The 15,157-nt window shown below is 39.6% G+C and overlaps 1 protein-coding gene across 1 annotated transcript in view; it reads left to right on the forward strand.

The window, feature by feature from the left end:
- CERKL (CERK like autophagy regulator) overlaps positions 1 to 15,157 on the forward strand; it is an 83,329-nt gene that overhangs the window by 58,267 nt on the left and 9,905 nt on the right. The window contains exons 3-5 of the mRNA XM_087819734.1: positions 1,922 to 2,053; positions 9,528 to 9,591; positions 13,094 to 13,236. Coding sequence (XP_087675860.1) covers positions 1,922 to 2,053; positions 9,528 to 9,591; positions 13,094 to 13,236 — 339 coding nt within the window. The remainder of the gene's footprint in view (positions 1 to 1,921; positions 2,054 to 9,527; positions 9,592 to 13,093; positions 13,237 to 15,157) is intronic.

Genomic DNA, 15,157 nt, shown 5'->3' on the forward strand with positions numbered 1-15,157 from the left:
AATGATGATAAGATGGAATGGAAAGGAAAAACCATCTGAATGAAGGAGGGCCTGGAGTACCTCGTATTTGGCAAGTACCTAGGCCCAAAGCTTGATGGGGAAGCTGAAATGGAACAGAAAACCTTCTGTACTTACTTAGCTTTGTGCATTTGCTGCGCTGGCCGCACTGCTTAGTCTCCTCGGTTGCTCCACCTCAGCTCTTCTGCTCAGGGACAGGGTGAGGTGTAAGGAAGGAGGCAATTTTAAGTAGTGAAAACAGCATGAGCCAAAACCCCCACTCAAATACTCCCTTCTCCGGGAAGCCTTTTCCAGGTCCCTACTAGGAGATAACCACCTCCTCTCTGACACTCCGGTGGCTCTGTGTGACTCTGTTAGCAAGTCCGTTCTGTCCTGCGCTGCTTATATTGGTGGATCCGTCTTCTTTCTTTAAAGCATGAACCGTGTCTTAATTGCTTTGCCCCTCTCCCCAGCACTCAGCACAAATGCTCAATAAATGTTTCTCAGTGTGTGAGAAAAGGAGAGAGCTGGGTAGGAGTTCGTTGGGGGAGGGCTCTGAATGTCATTGTAAGGTGTTTGAGCTCACTCTGCCTGCAGCTATGAGCCAGGGCAGCTTTTGAACAATGCAGGGCTGGTCAAGCTGGGTGGGAGGACATCAAAGTGCCGCTGCTGGCCCAGAGAACCGGGAGGGGCAGGAGGAGTGGGAGGAAGTAGTTACCATCTCCTGAACCTCTGGGCACTCATTTGAATGTGGGAATTGAAAAAGGAAGGAATTGCGCATGGCTTTGAGGTTTCAGGACTGGGTGATAGGAGACTGACTAAGGCCTCTTAGCAAAGAAGGGACCCCAGGGGCCATTACAGAGCATGGAAGGAGTTCAGCATGGTCCTGTCACTGCCTCATCCCAAATGCTCCCTGGATTCAAAACACTATGTGCTAGTGAAAGATTCAGTTATATCAAATATGATGAGAAATGAAATATTGTCTCTACTTGAGGCTAACAAAGCTGACTTTGGTGTAATGAACATTTTTCATTTGGCTCTAGTAGTGGTCTTATTACAAATGGATGTTAGTAACCGCTTTTTTAACCTTGACTAGAGGCCATGTGAGAGTAGCTTACCCTGAAATGGTCAGCAGCTTTCTTTTGGCTCCACTGTTCCTCCAGCCCCTTCCTAACAACAGAAAATTTGCTTTGCACCTGCTCCAACTGGGTTCTAAGTGATAAACATCTTGCAAGCCCAGAAAATTGTAGTATCAAATCTCAGCCCCAACTGTGAGGCCACACTATCATCGAATCCCCGCTGAGAGGGGCTGCTTTCCCAGTTCCCAGGAGAAGCGTCCTCCCTCCCCTGGCCCCTTTTCAGGCTTGAACTTAGACCTAAACCCACTTTTTAGCTCCCAGCATGCATTGCTCTGGCTGCTGGCCCTGACCTGGCCCTGCATGCTCTCCTCCACCCCACAGGCAGGCCTGGGTAGCCCTGAGGTCACCAGAATGCCCAGTTCCAATTGTGAGCATATTTTTCCAAGAAGAGGAAATAGACTTTTCTATTTGTTACAGTCCATTGCTTTTCTCCCCAGAAATAAATGCTAAAGGAGCATTGGATATATTATTTGTGATTTGGTAAATATATAAAAACATTGCCTACTAGTCACAACGTTCCTTTCATTCACATCTTCCTTCATAAATTAAATGCTTTGTTATAACTCATGATTTATGTTAAGAGGGATATTCCTACTTCACTGCTAGGAAATGTAAATGTTTTCATCTAATGCTGGATTTAGAAAAACTCTTTTAAGAATTTCAAATAATAAATACTATTCAAATAGGTATATAACATTCTAACTGGACTTAGTCTATGGTTTTAAAGGGAATAGAAAAATGCTGACAGAGACTAAAACGTTTCCTTCTTTATGCTTGCCTCTTAGGTTTTTCAAACAGACCAAAGTCATTAAAAATACTCCTTAATCCCCAAAGCCACAAAAAAGAAGCTACGCAGGTCTATTATGAGAAGGTTGAACCACTGTTGAAGATTGCAGGAATAAAGACTGATGTAACAAGTAAGTCGTTTTCAGAATATAATTTTGCCATTTAAAAAAATCACATTTTAGGAATCAAAATAACCTGAATTTGTTCTTAATCCAAATTTAGGAAGCTACTAGTAACATCTAAAACTGTTTAAGTGTTTCCATAACCTCTACTGTAGCCAGCTTTAGGATTATAAATTTAATTATTATTATTATTTTTTGCTGATATTTTTATTAGAATATCAGTATATTCTCTTTAGAAAGTTTTCCAGACTTTAAAAAGTATCAGGTATCATTTTAAAGGGAGCTGCACACTGTTGATGTCTTCAATGACATGTTTGCTGTGTACACATCACTCCTGCAGTTGGCCACCATCGATTTCTGCTCATTTAAATGCTGGGTGTTCTTCCACAGACTCCTTCATTAGGTGGTTTTTGTTCTGACTCTGACCCCTGCTGGTTAGGTCAAAACTAAGCACGTAACTGCTGGTTTTAGATGAATTTAGAGAAGCCAGAAGCTTCAATCCATTGCCTAGAATAAGAAAGTGCTTAGGTTTGTGCCCAGGAAAATAGAAATTTGCTATTTCTAAGGTTAATAGAAAGACGATTAGTAAAATCCTTTTCAACTTTTTGAAGTTGGTGACCAAATTCCTTTATTTTCTTGAGATAAGATTGTTTTTTCCATGGGGAGGTAGACTGAGAAGGAGAGTCAATGCTATTGATAATCATACCCTCAATTTTTCTGATCTTATTTCTATGTAGCTTTAGTAAAACACAGTGTACATTTATAGAGAATTTTAATTTATGAAGAGTACTGAGTGATAAGCCTGCTCAAAAGGCAAGGCCACAGTGCTCTTGGGATAGCCTCTTCCTAATTCTAAATTCCTGGAGGTGGGACCCAGAATGACCTGGCTTTGCTCAGCTGTGACCGCAGGAGAAGGGGTTCTCAGTGTTACCAAGGTTAGTGAAGGCCACATCCCATGACTTGATGAATTGGGGTAGAAGGAAGTTCCTAAAAATAAAAAGAAAACAAAGAAAAGGCAATCATTGTGGGACCATCAGCCACCTGAAAAGGAATCTACAACAACAGAAGTTCAAGAGAAACTACAATAAAAAAACACAAGAGAAATTTCTGAATTAAAATGAAATCGTGGCTGTCCTGTGGAGTATGGCTCAGTTGGTTGGGTGGCATCCCATGCACTGAAAGTCTGCAGGTTCCACTCCCGGTCAGGGCACATGCCCTGCCTCCTGGCTCAATCTTGGTAGGGGCCATGCAGGAGGCAGCTGATTCATGTTTTGCTCTCACATCAGTGTTTCTCTCTCTCCCTCTCCCTTTCTCTCTCTCTCAAAATTAATACAAATATTTTAAAAATAAAATCATAGCCAGAGAACATGTATGCATAACCCATAGACACTGGCAACAGTGTGGTGATGGCCAGAGGGAAGGGGGAGCGGGAGCTGGGTGGAGGTGGGAAAAGTGGGGACAAATGCGGACATCTGTAATAGTCTCAACAATAAAAATAAAGTTAACAAATAAAAGTAAAAAAATGTACTGGTTGCTAAAATCTCAAAAAATAAAATAAAATCATAGCGTAGAAGTTAATCTTTCATCTTTGTGGCTTTTGGCTTACTTGGGTGACTTATAAGAAAAAGAAACAATCCAGATCTATCATTCCTTCCCACTGCAGAGATTCAAAGATCAGCAGAAAAAAAAGTCTGAAATTCATATTGGGATGAGACAGTTTAAAGTGGAATAAACTTATTGGCAAACTCAATAACATTAATTATTTTGTTTCATATTTTGATTTAATATCCAGAACAGTTTAACGTGGATATTATTATATATCACTCAGTTCAGGAAGCCCTTGTTGAATGACTCGTGTTAACCACGGTGCAGAATGGAAGATTAGTAAGCTCTGCAACCTGTTCTTGAGTGACCTGTAGTTCATTAGGTTCTCAAATAGATGTTTAAAATAAGTATAACTGGGATAACATAGAAGAACTAGGGTGTCTCAAAGGGTGATATTAATTTCGATCAGAAGACTCAGAGTATTTGAACTGGGCAGTTTTGGAGGGTCAGAGAAGCAAAGAATGATTTTCTGTGCACATGCAGCAGAAGAAAAGTGAGGGGAGGAAGGTAAGCCAGCAGGCACGTACAGGTGAGGTGTGCGTGTGTGTATTGTACCCATAATATCCGGGGAGCTCTTTTGCTCTGCCTTTCAGCTTTGACTTCATGTTAAATCCGATCTCTTCCATCATCATAAAATGGTTGCCAGTGGATTTGGATTTTTCTGGATTCAAATCTAGTGGGGTGGGAAGAGGTGTGCGTATCTGAGAGATCCAACATGCTCTAATCTCGAACAAGATTCAGATTTCTTCCTTATAGTTTGACTGTCCCAATGGAGTATGCATGCCCAACCTGGAGCAGTTACTCTCTCAACTCTCCGTAACCTTCCCTTGGGCTGAAGGTGGGGCCCCTTTTTCCTGAAGGCTGAGAATACCTGAACCAAATCTGGGTTCTGTTAGCAAGACAAAAAGGGCAAATGGGCTTCTGTGGAGGTTCCCAGCAGTGTACACTGGAGGAAGTTTGAGGCTAGGTTATGGATAGACCTTTATGCTACACTCAGGAGTTTACTCATCCGGTGTTGATCGGAGTTGGTATAAATTTTTTACCATGGTGTGGTAATCTGGTTTAGCAAAAATGGTTCTGCCAGCAGAATAGAGAGTAGAAATAAAGAGAGACAGAGAGGAGGAACGGAAACCGGCACAGAGGCCTGACCTAAGGCGGAGGTGATGATAGCAATGTAGTTTCCTTCTTAAAACAGTCGTCTGGGAGAGAAAAGGTGTTCTAGGGCTTGTTTTCTAAATTTGTAAATGTTATTGAATATTATGTTTAGTTTGACATTAAATAAAATTAGGGTATTACACAAAGGAAATTTAGAATTTACGTATTTGTGCAGAACTGCTAATTTTTAGTTGCCTAACACTCCTCCTACAGGCAAGATTATAAAACTGCATCTTTTGCTTGTAGAACCATTTCGGTATGTATATTGGCTAAATACTTATATAAAAAATGCTTCCTATTTTGTGTGGACTGAATAACCATGTGGATTCTTGAAAAGTTTTAGAATCCTCCTGCCTATCCTCACAGTGTAGTTCTGTAGTTTGGATAAGGTAATGTACTTGAAACGACCTTTTGTATTATAAAGTGCTATAGAATTGTCATAATGTTGTGCATTTCCGTTTCACAAAGTTATGCAATAGTAAGATTCGATTCACACTTCATTTGAAAGAAAAACTATCTGAAAGAGTAAAGCAAGGAGAGTACATGTTTTCTGCATGTCCAGGATGATTGCTGTTTCAATGTATCTTGTGTCCATTGCTGAGTGCAAATGGAATCTGACTTACATAATAATGATTTACATATACAGTGATTAATTCATTAGAAGGTAGTGTTATATAAATGAGGATTTGAAAAATTATAGTTAGATATTTTCATTTTAAAGTAATTTTTTGTATAAGTTTCTTTTAAAAGTCTCATCACACTAATAAAAATACACGCACTCCTTTCATTTTGCTTCTGCTGAAGCCCTAACTGCTCCTGGAAATAACGGCAGCATCTTTAGAAATAGATGAGCTGAAGTTGCAGCCCCCTTATCACCAGTGCAGGATCTTATTTTCGTAATGATTCAGAAGAACTTCTGGAAGAAACTGGAAAGAACTGAATTATTTTTCCTAACTTAGTGTATGAATCAAGAAAAGCATGAGTGGCAGGCTCACGCAGGCGTATGATACCATTTCTTTCTCTTCCTGCCAAAACAGAGACTTCAGGAATTACACCATTAAAGGAAGAGGAATTTTGAGAGCTCCTAGATTCACAGGATAATCCCGAGAAATAAAGGTGAAAAGGTCGAGGCGGCAGGGAAGTCAAGCTGGGAACTTTAGAGGCCCTTCTAGTCAGTCTCCGCGGCGTGGGGGTGCAGGTGTGTGACATTCCTCGTGGGTGAGCACCCAGCCTTGGTTTACGCCCCCTATGACCGAGTCATGTATGCCCTTCATGGGCAGTACTGATGGACAGTCTTATCTTGAATTCAGGGTCACTGTGTTTTGCGCAGATCAGAAAAGGACACCTCCTTTGTGCTGACTTACAAAAAGCTGCCCTGCTGGGCCGGTTCAGTTCAAGATCCCCTAGCATGCTGGGTAGGTGTACTGGCTGGGTTGCAAACCCACCTGCCCTCTGGCCCGATGCCTTTGTGCAAGGCATAAACTGCACAACAGGGCAAATTTGTGAGCTGGCATTTGCCTCTTTGTAATTTTATCTACTAGAGTTAATGTTACCTTTTACGGTAATACATAATAAATGACATAAGTGTGTCCCGTCTTCTGTATAAGAGTCACTGAGCTATTTGAAAACAGATATACTAAGTATCCTTGATCTCACTTGTTGGTGACATGCAATTCTATCTCCTTCAGTCAATCTTTGTGTTAGCAAAGGACTGCTGAGCCTTGTCATGCCCATTATCACGGTCAAAGGTGCCTCTCTGAATGCAGCCTCCGTTGCCAGCTCAGGCCCAGGGGAGTGCCCATCACCAGATAATTTTTACTTCCTGGCTGGCCCTGGGCAGAATTGTCAAGAAAGTGGTTTATCGTCACTTCCTTTTTCTCCTTCTGGCATCTAATTTTTACCAACTCTCTTTGAATTTTTTCTCCCTGGCTCTTTGTATGTCTGACTGATGCCTCTTGTAATCCCTGACATCACCCCACAGAAACCTAGGCAATCTGGAAAACACTCACCAGGCACTACAGATGCTAGCGGGCCGAGGCATCACTCCTTTCCAACGCTACCTGCTTCTTATTAAAATCCTGGATCGTGGATATTCTTGCATCATAGCCAGCTAGGGAGAGGGGAAATTCTAGGAGAAAGGTTCTTTTTACTATCCCTTAAATAATTGTGGATGTAAATGGCTGATCCCATTTCTAATCAGATGTCAGAACGTTGGAACTCTATCCCCGGGGGCAGTGAAGAGCCATGAGTGGGGTTTCTGTAGGGAAGTGGCGTGGTTAAATAAGTTTGAGAAAGGCCATTGTGGAGAGCGTGGGATGGAGGGTGGAGAGAAACGGGGAGGAGGCTGTTGTGGCATGCACATGAAAGATGGGGTGCCGTGTCCGGGCATTGTTGGCTTGAGGAACCTTGGGACGCTGCAGCACAGTTGAAGACAGAGGCAGCTGACCTTGGCGTGGAGTGGCTGTGGAGCGTCAGGGGGATCACCCAGGAAGGAGTCACTCTTCCCTCTTGGGCAGCGGGGCGTGGATTATGGAACACACACGGAACAATATATTTGGGAGGAAATATATCTAAAGGTGGAAATGATGGATTCCTTTTTGAGCTCACTGTTTGAAGCACCTGCAAGACGGGAAAGAAAGTGACGTCTCAGCATTTAATCCATCCAATTACAGCGTTTTATCACCAGACAGAAACGTGTTTCCTCAAGTCCACAGGAAATCATCTGCTTTTACTTCAGCCCATTTCCTCTCAACATTCAATATCAACCTGAAGATACTACTCTCAGCCAGTTTTGTCTTCCCGGGGACGTTGTATTTAAACCGAAGGCTAGGGAGAGGGATCCCAGCAGTGAGAACTGCGTGTCTGACGACTTGGCAACAATAGAGACTAATCGAAGGGGTGGAGGCATCAGCCCCATGGAAAGGACGGGCGAGAGGGGCTGGTAACCTCTTGAAGCTGCGCGTGGCCTGCGGTCCCCTTGTGTTCATTTGCAGCGGCACGGTTTGAATATGGCTTTTTCTGATTCCAGAGCCCATAATATCCCATCTAAATGAATATTTTGTGTCCTTCTACTGTATCTAAATAGTAGTCCAGGTTACTCTCTATCCTTTGTCCCTACATTATTTTTCTTTATAATCACTTATTACTACTTTTATGTTGTACATTTATTTTTTAAATTAGTGTACATTATCTGTCTCCAGAATGTAAACTCCCTGAAGCCAAGGATTTTATTCATCTTGTTCCTAATATATTGTGGTCAAGTTTGTTTCATCTTTTCTGTCTCTTTATTTCAGCTCAGTGATTTTATTTAACTTAGATACAATGTCACTTAAAAATCACTGTTCTTGGATAATTTGCATCAGTGTCTAATCAAATTCCACCCGCAAGATAAAAGGAAAAATTAAGCTATTATTTCAAATTTTACCTAAAAAAAAATAGCATTCAGCCATGACATAATTTTAAAGCTAATTTTGTACTGGGTTGGAAAAGTGTTTCCAAGTAAAAGCAAGGGTGGTTAAAGGATTCTCAAAATAAATATTTCTTCATAATATTCTTAATTATTTTTAATGTGTATATGTAGATGTTTTATTATTTTGCATTTAAGATTGTAACTACTTACTGAGGTTATGAATAAATGATAAAATCATTTATGATAACTTAAACTTTCAAGCTTGTAACCTTCTGATTAGAATTTAACATAGGGAAGCTTTACTCGTGTGAATATAATAGCATTTGAATGAGCTATGGGAGAATTCCAATGTAACGCTACTGGTAGAGAATGATTCTTTTAGACACCAAGACTAATAATTTTTAACAATATCTAAGAACATTGTAGGGAAAGCTTGAAGCATGCTGGCACCACGGACAGACAGGCATGAAAGATTAATGTAATCTTGCATATAATGATGCACATTCTTACACAAAAAAATCCATCTGCAATGTCATGTCAGTCAGCAGAAATCTTTGATGGGTGGATACAGCTGGGCTCTCTCTCCTGGCAGAGCTGCCCTAGAAAATGCTAAATGTGGTTGGGATGCTTGGTGCCATCTGCAGTGTGCCAGTTTATCCTGTCTTCACTGGCATCTACAATACTGCATAGGGCCTCATAACTGTGGAGACAGCAATAGGGAGTGACAGATTCATTTCCTCGGAGAACCCAGCTCTGGTGGGCCTGTGCCACCCTCCTCGGTGCTGGATCTGTTATCACTGGTGTTGGCTTTGCTTCACGTTTTCACATCCCACTCCTCCTCCTTATAGTCTAGCAGTTCCAGATACACATTCTTCTAGTATGTAAATCTTACACTAACCTTTCAACTAATTTATTCATGTAAGGTTGCCAAAGCGATTTAATATCGAAGGCTTGATGCCAGCCAATATGCCTTATTTTCAAAATACTCCTGCTCTTAGGCTTCTGATTTAAAAGGAATGTGTCTTATTTAGGGAACACTAAATAGACAGGCACCAAGATAAATTTTCCAACTGCTCTGTGTGGGATATCCCCAGATGACTTATGTAGTTGGAACAAATATACGACCCTCTTTTGCATAAAGCTATAAAACACATCAGGCAAGTAACACTTAACTCTCTTTCCCATGATTAAAATATAAATATTCAAGAATAAATGTTGTATTATGACCTGACCATATGTTTATGATATTATTTTGCCAAAGTTAAAAAGTATAGCCATTGTTTAAAACTTTCACCTTTTGTGTTTTTTAAATAGTAACGGAATATGAAGGGCATGCTCTGTCACTGCTAAAGGAATGCGAGCTGCAGGGATTTGATGGGTAGGTTATATTATTAACCTATATATGTCATATAGTTTATATTATTAAATGTTTTCATTAGTTTTTAGCTATATATTTGGGACTTACAAGTTTTAAACATGTATGTAGTTAGGCTCTATTTCTTTCCTATCTGTAATAACAATGAATGGTAATTATGATACTATGGCATAGTCATCCACCTCTCAAGATTAGGTACAGAAAAGCCAAAGGAGAAATCTAATCACAAGGAGACATCTAATCTAAATGTGGTATCTATAAATAATTTCCATTGGTAATTATACTTTGCGAGGTTCAATGAGAACTTTGCAGAATGATGAAAGACTATTGCTCAAGCTCTGTAAGGTATATTTTCCTCTTTACCTGAACTTACTCAATTCTTATTGTTATTTTGCAGTGTGGCGCTAAAAAAATTAATTATGGAGTTCCTTTAGTGGATACCCCAATTTTTTTTAACCAAATAGTTTGGCCTGACCATTATATGATTGAATTCCAGTAATTAACTGTTTCTAAACTCTAGCATGCTGATTTATTTAGGACTTATTATAATTTAATTTTTTTTATTGAAAGTTATCTGTTTTCTAAGAGCCTTGAAGTAGCGCATTGATTTCTTTGGGCTCAGTTTTTCCAGTAGAAACTGATATGGTGGTTGGGATCTTAATAAAATGGTCATTTTTAATTTTACTCTCCTTAGAATTACATAGAGAGGTATATGAGAACGATGGAAATGTAGTTTCTTTAAACTCTTCAGAAGAACAATTTTCTAACAATAAGAACCGTTTGAAAATGAATGTCCTAGTTCCCTGTTCCTGAGTTCCCTGTTCCTGAACCCATTCGAAGAGTAGCTATATAGGAACACTTTTTGTAGAATGTATTCAAAAGACTCAAGGGTGGTGTAAGGTAACCTCAGTATTCTATGGAATTTTGATGAGAGAGGGTCTGTCATTTCTTCAAGAATGAGCTGAAGCGCGTCTGCCTGACTCTGGAGGAGCTGTTGACAGAGTGATTAGGGAATCATGTAAATGGTTTTAGACACAGAGAGGTTAAGATCCAAAAAAGAGTCTATGTATATTATTCAGTAAAGCAAAACTGATTTGGTAAGTACTGTTTAAGAAATGTTATTTGTAAGATTAACGAGTTACATATGTTTCTACGAAGATACATTGGGACGTATTTCGAAAGCCAACAGGAACCCTGTGTCAGCGATCACTACAGCTGGTATGCAACTTCAGTGTTCTAGCAAACACTCAGATCCTGTGGCTAAAACTTTAGGAGCGTATTTCTATATTGGCCCCTATTTATTCTGGGCATGAATAGGAAGTTTTGTAAAGGCAAAGAAAAGACTTGAAGCAGTAACAGCTGAATGTACAAGTGTGAATATGATTAAGCTAATCTGTAGCTCTTAGGCAAAAATATACTAATATTTTCCTATTTTGTTGCACAGAGTTTTCTAATTGAATTTATTGAGTTACACTTTTTTTTTCTTCTGTTAATTTCACCGTTAACTAGACCCACATTAATCTAGACATTATTTGGCTAACATTGGCATTTTATCACACTGGCCATGATATCTGTATAACTAGGTTAGAGAAAAGTATCTTTTCCAAAAAAAATTTTAAACAAAAATTTCAGTAATATATTAAACATTTCAAAGATGGTATTGGTTGATAGATAAATACACAAACACCCATTTAAAACATTTTCATTTTACTTTTATATATAAGATATTAGCCCCTAAATGTACTTTTCTAGACAGAATTATTCTGTTTGGGGCTATGGCAAGAATAAATTGACTTATTCTAAAAACATAAGATAAACCATTTGCAAAATATTGGTTACTCTAAGGATTATGTTTTAGGGTAACTCTTAAGTGTGGTTAAATTAGCTCATTATAAAAGTTGATCCCCCCTTGTAGTATCCAGACCCCTGTGATACGTTTGTATTAAGTATATTCCTTAGGTCAGGTAACTACATCTGGAGGTGATCTTAATGACCTAGCAGTAATCAACATAAATAAATATATATCTTCCTAACTCATTTGATTCCATATTAGTTATACTGGTAAACTGATTTTCAAAATAATAAAACTCTCATAAGGCTATATTCATTAGGTTTTATATGTAGGAAAGGAAAATAATATCTTAAATATGTTTTTATTGATTTCAGAGAGAGGAAGGGAGAGGGAGAAAGAGACAGAAACATCAATGATGAGAGAGAGTCATTGATGGGCTGCCTCCTGCATTTCCACAATGTGAACCTGTGGAATCAGTTTAGAAATAAAATAATACCATGAGCCAAAAATGGCCTGGGTCATATTGCATATCCTGGAGCCTCTTCTAACTAGAGTGGATCTGGATTGCCCAGGCTACATGCAACCATAGAGCTAAACCTCAACTGGGTGCATGGGCTGCCAGGCTGAGAGCAAGGTGGAAAGAGTTGGTGGAAAAGTTCCCTCAGCCTCTGGATTCACCAGTCTCTGGAGCTTAGGGAACCAGTAACCCCCGCTGATTATGGCCCGCAGACTGTTTTGTTTGGCACATAGAGTTTTTAAGTAGATAGAATGGTAGTATTTACAGATTAAGAGAAGCAACCCAAAATAAGAATCTGTGGCTTCTCTAGAAAAAACAGATGTGGTCCTCTACACCTGTCCCCCCATGATGTGCGTGGGTGGGATCTGAGAAGGGCCTCTCCTTTAGACTGAACACACTCGTCCTTTTTTCTCTGTCCTTGTTGACCTTGAGTTGTGACACCTACTTTCAAGAACAAAATCTTCCTTTTGTGAAAATTGAGGTGATTTTGCTACTTAAGATGATTTTGAATCTTTTAAATACAAATGATTATGAAACAAATGTCTGATGTCTTATGTATTGATTTCATGGAGTCCCACCTCCACACCCCTGTAGTAGTCTTAAAAAAGATTAGCTGTACTGACTAGGGTCAAAGGGCATTAACACTAATTTTGGAAGTGCCATTTAGCAGTAATGTCCAGGAGATGAAAACTGGTTCAGGTTTGCAATTACTACATCCATATACTAATGATAATTAGCAGTCCCTTAAATTAAAGCCTCATATTTTACATGACTTTTATTGCTGTCTTTTCAGAGCTATATTGAAAATTAGCAGGACTTTATGACTTTGGTTTGCATTAGTGAAATGAATTGCACATCATTATTATTAACAAAATGAGAATAATATGTTTTTGGATATTAACAGAGCAAAATGGACCTCAGACATGAATTCACATCTTCAAATGTCCTGATACCTCTTTACCCATTTAAAAATACTTAGTGTATGGGTATCATCTGGGCATTACATTCATGAAGTCAAGCTTACCTGTGCAGTGCTAGTGTCTTCTTATCCACTGACACATGCTAAAATGTTTGAAGGGGTGTAGTAATCATGCACATAGAATACATAAGACTAATATTTTGATGTCTAGATCTCATGAATTACTATCAATTATTTTGAAGTTTTGCATTGTTTTATTTAATTCCTTTTTTTCTAGTGTCGTCTGTGTTGGTGGAGATGGTTCTGCCAGTGAAGTAGCCCATGCTTTGCTCCTTAGGGCCCAGAAGAATGCTGGCCTGGAAACAGACAACATCCTGACTCCTGTCCCAGCACAGCTTCCGCTCGGCGTGATACCAGCAGGCAAGGGAGTGGCCATGAGCTTGCTAATTGGACTCTCTCCTTCTCTCTTTCCCTGTTTTACTTCCTGACCTAGACAGTGTAACATAGAGTTAAATGCATAGACTTCGAGTCTGAAAGACCCAGGCTTAGCATCTCCACTAGCAAATGTGAGACTTGGACAAGTTATTTAATTTCTTTGAGCCTCAGTTTTCTAATCTACAGAAGGAGATAACCCACCTGATACTCACTTCATTACAAGGTCATTGTAGTATTAAATTAGGTGGTGTATGCTGAGGGCCTAATCCATAGTGAACCAATGGATAAGTGAGATCATCAATACTCTACCTTTCCATATGAAGGTCTAATGATCACACAGTCCCAGATAATTAAATTTCAAAATGGGGCCACTCCAGTCAAACTGCTCATAATTTCATGTGAGATAAAGTGTGGTAATCACCCTAATCAAAGTATAAACAGGTAACCTTGAAAACACCAACAGGTTTATTCTGACTGTGGTATTTCCAGCAACTAGAATAGAATCCAGTGTGACACAGCGAACACTCAATGATTAGGTTTATTAAGTGAATGGATGTAAGGATGATGTTGTAGAGTAACACTTGAATTAGGCCTAAAAGTGGATTGGATAGGATCTGGCCTGAGGAAGAATGAGAATGAGTTTTGTTTTGTTTTTTGACTGCAAAAGTAACATTCCAAGGCAAAACCCAGGAGTGTTGAGGAACAGAAAATGGACCCTTTGTTGGACGATAATGGTATCAAAATAGAGGCAAACTCTGGTGGCTCATGGATGCCACAGGAAGGCGTCTGAATGGCATTTGATAAACACTAGGAAACAATGGGAGTTCAGAGCAAGGGAGCAACTCCCTGGGAGCTTGTTCTAAGGAGCTTCGTGATCGCGGAAGGGAGCAAGAGAACATGAGGGTCAGAAACAATTATTATTTCCTATGAATGCACATGGTTGAAAAAAATTAATGTTCTACCCATTTGATAATAACATTCATTTAGTATAGATTTCAGTATATTTAGCATTGACAAAGAACAAAAGATATACACATGTTCGTTTAGAGTATAAAGTCTGTCATACAGACAAGAATTTAAAAGAGTATTTTCATATACACTGATAATTGTAAAGCATAGAGAGAAAAACCTGTGGCGGTCTTTGAGAAAGGAACAAAGTAACCTCAACTCAGAAAGAAGGCAAAGGTGTATATGGGGCCAGCCACTGGGACCTTTCTGTGCCCTTGTAGTAGCTCTCTGTCTACGATGATGGAACTTTCCCATCTTTCTTCATGCATAGTGGATATGCTTAGCGGATATGCTTAGGTCACCGTTTTTCTTCATCAGTACTGTCGCTTGTGAGGTGGGTCACTTGTTGACTCCCTAGCATCAAAAGTGGAAAGATGGGTATCCCCACAGGTCCGCGTTTGGCATAAAATGAATAGTTAGAGAAACTGGTGGCTGTGTTATAAAGGAGCAGTATCAAATTTTATCATCTTTGTGCTTTTTGAGCTTCTCTGATTTTGAAAGCATGTCCTGTGTACAGTGGATATGTAGAAATGCCATTTAAATACTTATTATTTAGAAGATGTAGCCTGTTGCCAAAACTCTGGTGACAGTATAGGAGTTCAGCTTATGGATCCCATCTAATAGGAGGAGGGCGTCATGTGTAGGATGTATTTAATGAGGACTCTGTGCCTGCTCAGGGCTTTGATTGAGTGAGAACAAGAGCTAGGCAGGAAGTTTCCAAGCTGAACACAGAAGACAGTTTGCCTTTGAAGCCATTTGCCTCCTGAAGAGAGACACCCAGAGGGAGAGTGTTTAGTAAATTACTACACTGAGCCAACAGACTAAGCTGCTGAATTATGGCCAGACTCAGATGGATCAGATGTGGAGAAGCCTATATTTGAACTGCTGGCCATTAGCA

Source organism: Miniopterus natalensis, chromosome 8, assembly GCF_054644295.1.
Source record: "Miniopterus natalensis isolate mMinNat1 chromosome 8, mMinNat1.hap1, whole genome shotgun sequence".
NCBI lineage: Eukaryota > Metazoa > Chordata > Mammalia > Chiroptera > Miniopteridae > Miniopterus > Miniopterus natalensis.